Genomic DNA, 12,659 nt, shown 5'->3' with positions numbered 1-12,659 from the left:
AAAAATAAATCAGCACAAAACAAAAACCTCAATTCTGCCCTATAAGCATGTCTGAATGATATCACATCTGATAACCATACATATAAGGGCCCACAGAAGAAGAATACACTTTATTCTGATGAAGGAAGACATCCAGCAGAGGAAAGTCCCTGGCGGTCCAGTGGTTAGGATGCTGTGCTTTCACTGCAGAGGGCGCGGGTTCAATCCCTGTTTGGAGAACTAAGATCGCACAAGCCACATGGCGCAGCGCAGAACAGAACAAAACAAAACAAGATGTCCAGCAGAACACCTTTTCAAACTAAATGTCACATGAATTCCAAATATTTAAAACTACCACATAATGCCGGGGGTTCCATAAAGCACATGTAAAAATGTGGTGACTACTAAATTTGTCCATTACTCTCTTATCTCTCACATAATATGCTGGTACTCTGACAAAAGCTAGAGGCTATGAAGAGATATGCCAGATAGCATCTGAAACATCCATTGCCAATGAGACTGAGGTTCTATAATTAGACTGGTCTACACAAGAAACCCATACCTTTAGATGCAGAAACACTGGCTGGATTAGCAGCATGGCAGGTTATACATATGTGGAGGGAACACCGGAAACCCTTGTTCTGCAAGACAGTGGGTGGATATTTCTGGACACACTCTTCATGGTAAAACTTTCCACATAAGGGCAGAAGGCACCTTTTAACATCTTCCCCACTCTGCTTGCATACAAAACAGGTATGTATTCCTAGGAAACAGGAAGAAACACATTAATACTAACTCAAGAATTCACTCAATGCTAAACCATTAGATGAAAAGTTAGTGAGTACACAATTCTGCACCAAATTCCAACATGGGGTGGGGGTGGAGGGTGCCCACACCACAGAGCAATTCTCTGATACCAGCTGGTATCCTACAATTCAACTCAATTCTGACACCATCTACTTGGAGATAATATCAGATCCCACAGATTAAGTAAGGGTTCAGTCCTACAAGACTGCCTCCCACCCCAACCCTTACCAGTTCTAAGTCAAGGCTGTCATCTGTACTTCTGACCAACTGGCTATAAATCAGAGGTTGGGTTCAATTAACTTGCAAGAGTGGGTCACAGAACTCAGAGAAACACTTTACTTACTAGATCATCAGTTTACTAAAAAATGATGTAGTTCAGGAACAGCTAGTTAAAAGAAATGCATAGAGTAAGGTATGGGGAAAGGGCTCAGAGCTTCCAGGGCCTCTCCAAGCACGCCACTCTCCCCTAATCTCCATGTGTTCACCAACCCAGAAGCTCTCCAAACCCCATCCTTTTGGGTTTTAATGGAGGCCACATTACAAAGGCACGACTGATTAAATCACTGGCAATTGAGGACTAACCCAACCTCCAGCACTCTCCCCTCCAAAAAGGTCAGGGGGAGATGGAACCCTCTAATCACATGCTTGGTTCTCCTGACAACCAGCTCCCATCCTTAGCTAGTTCCAAAAGTCATCTCTCATTAACATAAAAAAAGACACATCTTTATAGCCCTCATCACTTAGGAAACTTCAAGGGTTTCAGGAGCTCTGTGCCAGAAACTGGACAAAGACCAAATATATATTTATTAAAAATCACAATATCATAGTGAAGAACATTATAACAGACTGATCAGGATGACAACACAAACTTACTGAACAATCTTAATACCACTATTAAGGGGGAAAATTTAATACATGCTTGCTGATGTGATGCTATAGGAAGTACATATCCCCACAAAGTATTCTTGCGAAAGGAAAATTGATTTGACCTGATCCAGCCTCTAGATCTAACTACAAGTTTCCATGAAATACAGAGGACAGAGGAACAAGTTAAAGGGACACCTCAAGATGCAATCAGCCAAATTAGGATGTAGACAACTTGGCAGACAAATGACCATTGTCTCAAGAAACAAAGAACATTAAAAAATTGGGTGAGGGGTCCCACAAATATGTGCAGTTATTGGGATCCAGCAATGAGGTTTGTCATGTAGGGGTGACAAGTAAGGTTTGATTTAGCACAGGCCCAGTAGGGAAACCACATTTGGATACTGAGCACTTAAAATGGCATTAGTCTAAATTGAGATGTGTAGTCAGTGTCAATACACGTTGGAGTTTGAAGACCTAGCACATAAAAAAGAATGTAACAAATTTCAGTCATTTTCACATTAATTATATATGCTGACATATTTTGAATATATTGGGTTAAATAAAACATATTTTTGTTGTAAAAAAAAACAAAAATAATTGGGTGAGGGGAATAGTACTGTTGTAGATTAAGAGAAGATTAAGAGATTAATTTTTTAATTAAAAAATACAATACAGGGACATTATTTGGATCTTGATTCAAAACACTATAAAACAATATATTTTGAGACAAAGTGGGAAAATTTGAAAGTGGGACTGGGTAGTTGATGACACATAGGAGTCACTGTATACAATGGATATATATTTTTAAAGTTAAAAAAATATGCTAGTTACATATATTTTGAACTATATGAGTAAAATGAAGCAAGAAGTTGATAACTACTGAAGCTAAGTGATGAATATGTTGAGATTCTTTATACTGTTCTCTCTACTTCTGTATATGTCTGAGGGTTTCTGTAATAAAAAGTTTAAGAGAAAAAAAAAATTCTACCTCTCGCTGGGAAGCAAAACAATGTAAGGGAAAGAGCCCAGGCTTGAGGGACAGACAGACCTGAACACGAATCCTGCCTTTGGCAGCTGCTGGAAATAGGAACACAGTAAAATAATTCACCTCATCTTTATAAACAGTGAGATCACCAACTAATAATAATTTTAGAAAAAAATTTTAAATAAGTATTTGAAAAGAAGCAATCTACTGCCTGATACTGAATAACTGGCAGCCAATACTTAACTGGAGTAGCCTAAATTATGGTATGGTCATCCTACTATAGGAAAACAGGGTGACCCAGAAGAAATAGTAAATGACTCCTTTATTCTTACTCTATACATCTTTACTAAAACTAGGGTAAAATTTTCTACCCTCAAAAATAATAACCTCTCTTTACCTCACATAACATATAAAACTTAATTCAATATAGATCACAGACCTAAATGTGAAACAAAAATTAAAAAGTTTTCAGCAGAAAACAAAATCTTCATGACATTGGGTTAAGCAAGATTTGTTAACCAAAGTCCATTAAAAAATTCTGATAAACTAGACTTCTTCAAAATTAAAAACTTCTGCTCTTCAAAGGATACCATTGAGAAAATTAGAAAACAAGCCACAGATTGGGAGAATAATTTGGAAAGTGTATATCTGATAAAGGACCTGTAGCCAGAATACATATAAAGAACTCTTAAAACTCAACAGTAAGAGAACAACCCAGGACTTCCCTGGTGGTGCAGTGGTTAAGAAGGCGCCTGCCACTGCGGGGGACACGGGTTTGAGCGCTGGTCCGGGAAGATCCCACATGCCGCGGAGCAACTAAGCCCATGCACCAAAACTACTGAGCCTACACTCTAGAGCCTGCGTGCCACAACTACTGAAGCCCGCGCGCCTAGAGCTTGCGCTCCGCAACAAGAGAAAACACCACAATGAGAAGCCCGCACACTGCAATGAAGAGTGAGTAGCCCCCGCTCGCCAACTAGAGAAAGCCCACGCACAGCAACGAAGACCCAACACAGCCATAAATAAATAAATTTATAGGGAGAAAAAAACCCCAAATTAAAAAAAAATTTGAACACTCTTCCTCAAAGAAGACAGAAAAATAAGCACATAAAAAGATGTGCAACATCATTCATCATTAGTGAAATGCACATTAAAACCACAATAAAATACCACTACACATCTGTCAGAATGGCTAAAATTAACAAGACTGACAATACCAAATGCTGACGAAGATGTGGCAGAATTAAAGCTCTCACACACTACTGATGGGAATATAAAATGGTACAAACACTTTGCATGTTCCTTGAAAAGTTAAGCCTACCATATGCAGCCATTCTGCTGTTAGATATTTACACAACAGAAAAGAAAGTGTATCCATACAAAGGATACACAGTGCTTTATTTATAACAGCCAAACCTGAGAACTATCCAAATGTACATCAATAGATGAGTGGATAAACTCTTATATCCATACAATGGAACACCACTTGGCAATAAAAAGAATGAATTCTCAATACCTGCAACAATGTTGTTTAATCTCAAAGTAACTATGCTGAGTGATGGTTTCAAAGGTGTATGTACACAAACACACACCAAAATGTCAAAGTGTACACTTTGTGTAGTTTACTGTACATCAATTACACCTCAATAAAGCTGTTTTAAGAAAGAAAATGAATTACTGATACACACATCAACACAGATGAGTCTCAAAAACATGCTGAGCCAGACACAAACTCTAAACAAAAGGCAAATCTAATGTGCTCTGAACAGAAAGCAGATCACTGTTTAACCTGAAATTGGTGATGGGGGTGAAGGGGTGAAGTGCAAAAAAGACTGACTGGGTCTGATCACAAAGGAACTTTCTCGTGTGGGTGTATACATTTTATCAAAACCTATCAAAATATACATTAAAAGGGGTACATTTATAGTAGGCAAATTACTCTTCAATTAAGTTGATTTTTTTTAAAAAGTAGTTCTGCCTTAGATTAGCCTGGTTCAGAGAATACCACATCATAATAAAGATGAGACTAGCAAAACTGGATCGCTAGTACAAAAGGCAGGAAGATCTCTCTAAATGGTTATCATCAAAAAAATCCACAAACAATAAATACTGGAGAGGGTGTGGAGAGAAGGGAGCCCTCCTACACTGTTGGTGGGAATGTAAATTGGTACAGCCAGTATGGAGAACAGTACGAAGGTTCCTTAAAAACTAAAACTAGAACCACCATATCATCCTGCAATCCCACTCCTGGGCATTTGTCTGGAGAAAACATGGTCTGAAAGTATACATGCACCCCAATCTTCACTGCAGCACTAGCAGTGATAGCCAAGACATGGAAGCATCCTAAATGTCCATCAACAGAAGCATGGATAAAGAAGATGTGGTACATATATACAATGGAAAAGAATGAAATGCCATTTGCAGCAACATGGATGGACCTAGAAATTGTCATACTGAGTGAAGTAAGTCAGACAGAGAAAGACAAATATCATATGATATCGCTTATATGCGGAATCTAAAAAAAAAGATACAAATGAACTTATTTACAAAACAGAAACAGACTTAGAGAAGGAACTTATGGTTACCAGGAGGGAAGAGTTGCGGGGAGGGATAGTTAGGGAGCTTGGGATTGACACTGTACTCACTGCTATATTTAAAATTTGAAAAAGAATAGATATATGTATAACTGAATCACTTTGCTGTACAACTGATATAACACAACATTGTTAATCAGCTATACTCAAATATGAAATAAGAAGTTAAAAAAAATTTTTAAAAAAAGAAGAAGATCTTTCTAAGAAAATTAAGGCAATAGAGATATGCACGTATCTAAAATTTGTTTCTAAATTTTAATTACAAGGCCGGGACACCGTATGGCACATAATGATCAAAAGCCCAACGTGTGTAGAAGGCAAAATAACCCCCACAACTATCTTGTCTTCCAGCTTTTGTACCTACACTGCTGAAAGTGGTAGCAGAAAGATGAAATAACTCAATCTGACATGGCCATCTATTTACAGACACAAGTTAATTTCACCTCTTATTTCCCACAGGGGCTAGTCTAAGCCTACACTCTTCCCTTCAGGTTATAAACAGTTTTTTTCCACCATTCTCACCAAGCCAAGGAAAAACCTCAGTGTTCATCTCCCTCACAATTACATGGTACATTCCCTTTTAATCTTTTTATCTCTTCAAGATTATCCTCTCCTGTCTCTGTGACTGTACTCCAATTATTCCCCCTCCTGTTACGGAAATTTATTTCCCTACACAATTCTTAACCTTCATCCTACTCAAGATGTTCTTCCTCCTGACCCTCTAACATCCTCCCTTCAGCTACTGCTCCCTTTTCCACTGAAGTCAAGCTTCTGTAAGAAATAGTGTATACTGCTACCCATTCATCTTTCAGTTTGGATTAGTAAGGCACTCTCTCACTGCCAAATACAATAGATCCCCTTTTCACTCTAGAACCTCTTTGGTCTGTTTGCCCCATCTGCCTCTGCTGATGACACCCCATCCCCACGGCTTCACAGACATTCCTTCTTGAGTAGCTCCTCCTCACCCTCCAGTAGCCCATTTTAAGTGGATATCCCCCAATAGTGTCATTAGCCCTCTTCTCACTCTACAGACGCTTTCTCTTTGGGCAGCATCATGCACACCTACGGTTTTTAATGACTTACGAGCATAAAATCTTTACTGTCAACCCTAATTTCTTTACTACTTTCATACTGTAACATCCATTCATAATGCTGAAAAAAGAGCAATCTCCTTGAGAGAGCACAGCTGTGAGGTGCTTTACAGGCTGGTCTCATCTGACCACTCCTAGTTTCTGACCCAATCCGTATATTGTAACTCTCACAAAATAGCTCTCTTCTTTTTGCTAAGCAGTTTTACTGATGTATAATATACACAGAAAAGTGCACACATTATAAGTTCACAAATAATCATGAAGTGAACACATTTCTTGATCAACACTCAGATCAAGAAACATAAAATATCATCAGTAACCCAGAAGTCCTCCTCATCACTACCTATGCCTCACCTCTTCCCTAAAATATCTTAAACTCCAAACACACTGACCTATATGCTTCCTGTTCCCCAAATATTTCATACTTACTTTATTACACCTTCTATCCTTCCCCTCCACACACCAATTTCTATTTCTCTCTTAAAACCAAACTCAGATATCTTCCTCTGTAGCACTGGTGCATCTTCATTCACACAGCACTTTAACATTCACAACAACATGTTTTGCACTGTATTATACTATACATTCATTATTCACTTGAGTTTTTTTGAAGGCAAAGACCACAGAGCACCTATCTCTATGTCTGTAGGAATTAGCCCAGTATTGCCACAAAAAAAAGTGTCTCCAATAAATGATTTTTTCCTAAAAAACTTAAAACTCAAACCTTCCTTGGAAGAAGACCTTTCTCTAACTACTTTACCTGTGCGACATTCATTGCAGATAAATTTTCCTCTGGGCATTTCAGTTAATCCAAGGCACTCCAGGTGGAAAGCCCCACAGCACTGAGCCTCACATAATAGCAGCTCACCCAGTTTCTCACAGTTCTGTTAAGAGAAAGAAAACAGATCTGTCTATAGAAAAAGATTTTTAAAAATCCCAAGCAGAAGGTCTTCGTTAAAGCAAAAGTTAAGAAGCAGCTTTGCCAGAAACAAAAAATCCCACCATTCATTCAGCTAGTATTTGATGATTACCTCCTCTATGCCAGGTACCACAGGTCCCTGGCTCCCATCATTCTTATATTCTAAGGATACAAAGATATAAGTAAATAATTAAACAAACAAAAGATATCAGAAAATGTAAGTATTTGGGTAGAGCCCTCAAACAACAACTTTGGATTGGGTGATTAGGAATGACTTCTTAGACTAGGCTCTGAATGACAAGTCAGCCACATGATCTGAAGAAGGGACCAAGAAGGCAGAAAGTACAGAAAGCCCACAGACAGGAAAAATCATGGCATTCCTATGAATCACAATGAAAGCCAGTGTCACTGGACAAAAGTGAACAAAAGTTAGAAGTGGTAGAAATGAAGTAAGAAAAAGGCAAGCAAGGGCCTGACTGTGTGGCCTTACAGATTACGGTACAGAGTTTCAGATTTTATTCTAATTGCAAAGGTGTGCCATTATAATGAGCGCTGTACCAAGGGAAGGCTGAAATCAGGTATTCATCTAAAAATAGATCCCTATGACTGCTACAAGAAAAATTTCAAGAGTAAAAAGGTGAGAGGAAAAGCAGAGATAATCAAACAGGTTACTGCAATGGTTCAAGCAAGAGATACTGGCCAGCTGGGACTTGGGTCGTAACAGTCCAGAAGGGCCCTGATTAAGATTTGAACAATCCCTGAGATACACCTAGAACCATATTAAAATCAGAGAGATCACCTTTCTGAGACAATCTCACTAAAACAGGGTGTCAATGATGATACAGCCTTAGGAAATAAAGATCGGGATCTGTTGCTTTTGAAAACGTTGTATGATTTATGAAAACTCTGCACATTCCCAACATTTGTTACTTTTCACCCCTCTAATATCCTGACTTGTTTCCCCATAGTGATTAGCAGAAAAATGAGAAAAATGAACAAACTCTTATACTTATTCTGTAAGACAAGAAAGGGGGAAAGATGGCCAGGCAAGTCTAATATCCTCAAGAACCCAAAGAAACAGAACAGGTCTTGGCCACTTAACATCAAAGCTTAAATAAGCAGACGAGTAGGAGAGCTTTGGGAATAAAAGGCCAGAGGCAGCCAGGGATTAAGAGTGGACCCCAAGGGATTCTGAGCTAGTCTTTCATGTTTGGCTCTCCCATGATCTACTATTCATGACCAAAAATTGACAAATGCCATAAATGTTACATGTTTTGTTTTGTATATTCAGAGTGCCAGCAACATCAGCTTTCCTGCACGATAAACAAATTCGCCTTCATCACTTAAAACAGGAAAACTTCAATTACAGTATGTACTGAGGAATAAATTTTTCAAATTAACCAAATGTTACAGACTAACCCTTTAATTGGGATGACCATGTAATTCATCCTTCAAACTAGGACACTTGAGCATGAAAGGAGGTGCTATTAATAAATTATACAAGCACAACAGATTTAAACAAAGACTGATCCAAACAAACCAGGACCATGGGTTACAATACCTTACTTATATGACAATCTTTGTGGGCTTAACAGTCTCTGAGGAGTAACACTGTTTGGGAGCAGGTCTGAATATAATCAACCTTCTTTATATAGCAGTGAAATGAACAGACAAAGAAACTGAGTTGAAATTATACTGGCCATAATAATATTCTAGGCCTGGGGAAATTTTATTTTTTAGCAGTTTCAATTAGAAAAAAAAAACTAATATTTTCAACTTTTTATATGCCAGTTTTTAAGTATTTACAAGGTTAAATCAAGACCATGAAAAGAGAATATAACCAATGCATCCATTTAACTGACTCTACTCCCAAGTAAGATAAAGGCATTTGACATTAAAGTGGAGGCACATTTCACAGAGAAGCAAGACAACATAGTGGTTAAGACTCAAAACCCAGATTGCCTGGGTTTGAATACTGGCTTCACTGAGTGACTACAAGCAAGCTATTTAACCTCCCTGTACCTCAATTTTCTTATCTATAAAACAAGGATAATAATGATCCTCTATCTTATGAGATTGTTATGATAACTAAATGATGTAATATTTACAAAGTGAATGGAAAAACACTTGACACAGTAAAAAAAAAACACTGTATAAATGTTTATTAAATAAATAGAAAAATACAGGTGGTAGGTTCTCTAAAGTCAGTACTTTAAAGCAGAAAAAAAGAACAACGAAAACAAAACACACACACACACACACACACACACACACACACACACACACAGAAACCCAACAATCTATGTGAAAATTCTCCTTGAAAAATTCCTTAGAAACCCAAACATTCTCACACCATGAGAGGTGCAGGAAAATTATCTTTGGCTGAGCAACCACAGATTCACCCCTTCCATCTCAGACCTACTTCAGGGCATCTACCCACGGGCAACACTAAATATTTCTCTTCTTTTTTTGTGGGAAGAGAGAAGAGTTAAATCCTTAAAGTAAGTGATTCCACTGGAATCATCCAAGAGAATTTTTACTCTAACCACGACTAGGTCATCAAGAGATGGGAGAGGACTTCTCTTAAAAGATAAGCATGCAATTCAAATGCAAGTGGGCAAACATTCTCTACCTGACAAACATTCTCCTTGAGTGCAGCTCCTCCTCCTCGTTCACCCTGCAGTTTTTTAGATACAGGCATTCCGTGGTCATTTTCTACACCCTCCTCAATGGTCTCCTTGGGGCTTGCAGCTGTCCTGTGTGTCATCAGTTCTCCCTTGCAGAGAAAAAATAACGCCCCACATCTATATTATTGATGTCTCCTCCATCTGACCCCCTCCCTCTGGGCTGCTATTTGTCTAGCCATTAAGCACTTACAGATGTTCAGCCAATCACGTGGGCGGACTGCATGCAATGTTAGTTCTAACCCTGCTGTGATTGGGCGGGTAGTGGGCGCCTCATGCCCTGCCACTAACTGCTCTGAGGCTGTTCCACTGGAACTTTTTGAGCTGTTCCATTTTAAGGTTTCACTAAGGGAGAGAAAACATTCTTAAGTTTATTTGATTACTTATTTGTCCTTCCAAGATCAGTGTTTCCTAAATAATGCCCCCCTTGGGCATTCTATTCAAATTGTCCTGGAAAGAAACACTCTGCATCATAATATGTGATGCTGACCTGACTTTTTCTAATTCTCTTTTAACCTGAGTTGGAAAGCTAGGGATAGCATCAATGGCTGCACTGATGCTCTTCAAGAAAATGGCTTTAAATCTGTTTCCTAAAAGTCGCTGTTTACAAACATTACTCTAAAATTAAGCAGTTGGTGGTCTCAATAAATAAGCAAATGAGTTTTTCCCCTAACTGCAGTCTCAACTTTTAAAGGGCAATACCAAGTTCATCTGGATTATATAGTTACTTGATATTGTGCTCTCTGGTTTTAGAACAAGTTTACTTCATGATGAAACAGTTATGTATTTCACCTGACACCTAGAGCATGGGGTGTGATCTTTTAAAAAGGTCACACCTACAGCTGCCATAGTGCTTTGACTTATTTCTACTAGAATCAGATTCATCTTTTTCTCCAGGATTCCTTATCACTACTAGCTGTTTCAACAGAATACTATTTTTAGGTAAACTCAAAGGGAAAAGGGATGTGGCCTCTACTGTGAAAAGCAGCTTCGCTTTGGAAGGTCAAAAGATGAAGAACTGCATAATACCTCGGAGCTTGGAGTTTCTTTTGATGAGTTGTCATTTTTCACTTTTTTACAATGCACCTTGGCTGTAGCATGTCTCTGTCGTTTTCGCTTCCTTGGTTTATCAAACAGCTTGGTGGTGCCTAGGACAGGAAAACAGGTGTTACCTGCTGGCTGATCACATGCATGTCCAAGAACTCCTATCCTCAACTAAAGGGACCTCACAGAATTATGGAATGTTAGAGTAAACACCAACCTTAATTTTAATTCTCCAACTTTGTAGATGAGGAAAACAAGGGCAGAGGGAAAAAAAAAAAGACTTACCCATTAGTATATAACTAGTTGGGGAAATGGCTACATATATATAAATTCTGCCTCATATGGATTAAATAGTAAACATACAGGTTATTAAAGCAATTTCATTTTATATGATTGAAATGAAAGACTTTCTAGTTCCACAAAGGACTTTAATATCCTACAGACGGGGAGGAAATGCATTTAGTAGTCAGGAAAAGATACTAAAACCTGGCCTCCAAGATTAAAGACAATAAATTATATCACTCTATGATTTAAGGATTAAGACAAAAACATGAAATACATAAGATCTGACTTATACAAGGAGAGAAAAATACCTCGCTCCCCCAACCAATACATTTTTGGCCAAAAGGATATTCATGCAGGGACTTCCCTGGTGGCGCAGTGTTTTAAGAATCTGTCTGCAAATGCAGGGGACACGGGTTTGAGCCCTGGTCCAGGAAGATCCCACATGCCGCGGAGCAACTAAGCCCGTGCGCCACAACTACTGAGCCTGTGCTGTAGAGCCCATGAGCCACAACTACTGAGCCTGTGAGCCACAACTACTGAACCCATGCGCCTAGAGCTCATGCTCCGCAACAAGAGAAGCCACCGCGATGAGAAGCCTGCGCACCACAAGGAAGAACAGCCCCTGCTTACCACAACTAGAGAAAGCCCACGGGCAGCAACGAAGACCCAACACAGCCAAAAATAAATAAACAAACGGGTTTTTTTTTTTAATTAAAAACAAGGATATTCATGCAGCGGTACTATAACCCTGAATATGAATGCCTAATCTTGACATATTTAGAAAATGGAATTTATTCTCTCACTCATTTTTTATTATACATAATTCAACTCTTTGTTATAGAAACATTAAGAGGAATCTTTAAAGAGATATTTTGTAAAATGTTCCAGGATATTTAAGCTAGGTATCAAATACTTTGGAAGACTGCTTTAGGGCTCTCTTCTTGATCTGCCTGATCGAGATGGAGAAGCTCTGCTATCAAAGCTGCTGACAGCCTAAGACTAAAAGGGAAGAGTTAATATGATGGCAGAATAAAGCTTCAAAATTCTCACAAGTTGAAACATTTAGATGAAATTTACAGAGGATAAAGTGCAGGTTGTAGGTTTTACAGAAAACTAAAGTACAAATGTATAGGGAAAGAGCTGATATTATTTTGAAAGCAGTTTTTTTTTTTTTTAAATCAAGCAAACAAGTTGACCAACCTATATTATAATTGCATACAGGGTTAAAATAAGTTAACATACCGTTTAATTCACTTGCTAAAAAACTTAATAATCACAGATCACATTCAAAGAAGTGTACATTTAAGACCACATAAAATATAATCTCCCCTAATATCCTTTGCTGATAGATCATATCTGATGCAGCGTGCTCAAATCTAAGCTAATATTTCAGGAATGACACCA

General features: G+C 38.4%; 1 protein-coding gene across 2 annotated transcripts in view; it reads right to left on the bottom strand.

Moving 5' to 3' along the window:
- Positions 1 to 12,659, bottom strand: part of NSD1 (nuclear receptor binding SET domain protein 1) — a 129,357-nt gene that overhangs the window by 30,836 nt on the left and 85,862 nt on the right. For both annotated transcript variants that reach the window (XM_065874821.1, XM_065874822.1), the window contains exons 10-13: positions 10,956 to 11,074; positions 9,875 to 10,018; positions 7,084 to 7,207; positions 542 to 742 (exon numbers count right to left, since the gene is read on the bottom strand). In XM_065874821.1, coding sequence (XP_065730893.1) covers positions 542 to 742; positions 7,084 to 7,207; positions 9,875 to 10,018; positions 10,956 to 11,074 — 588 coding nt within the window. The remainder of the gene's footprint in view (positions 1 to 541; positions 743 to 7,083; positions 7,208 to 9,874; positions 10,019 to 10,955; positions 11,075 to 12,659) is intronic.

This window comes from Phocoena phocoena, chromosome 3, assembly GCF_963924675.1.
Source record: "Phocoena phocoena chromosome 3, mPhoPho1.1, whole genome shotgun sequence".
Classification (NCBI taxonomy): Eukaryota; Metazoa; Chordata; class Mammalia; order Artiodactyla; family Phocoenidae; genus Phocoena; species Phocoena phocoena.
Note: the sequence above shows the minus strand (reverse complement) of the source record. Positions and strands in the feature narration are given on the sequence as shown.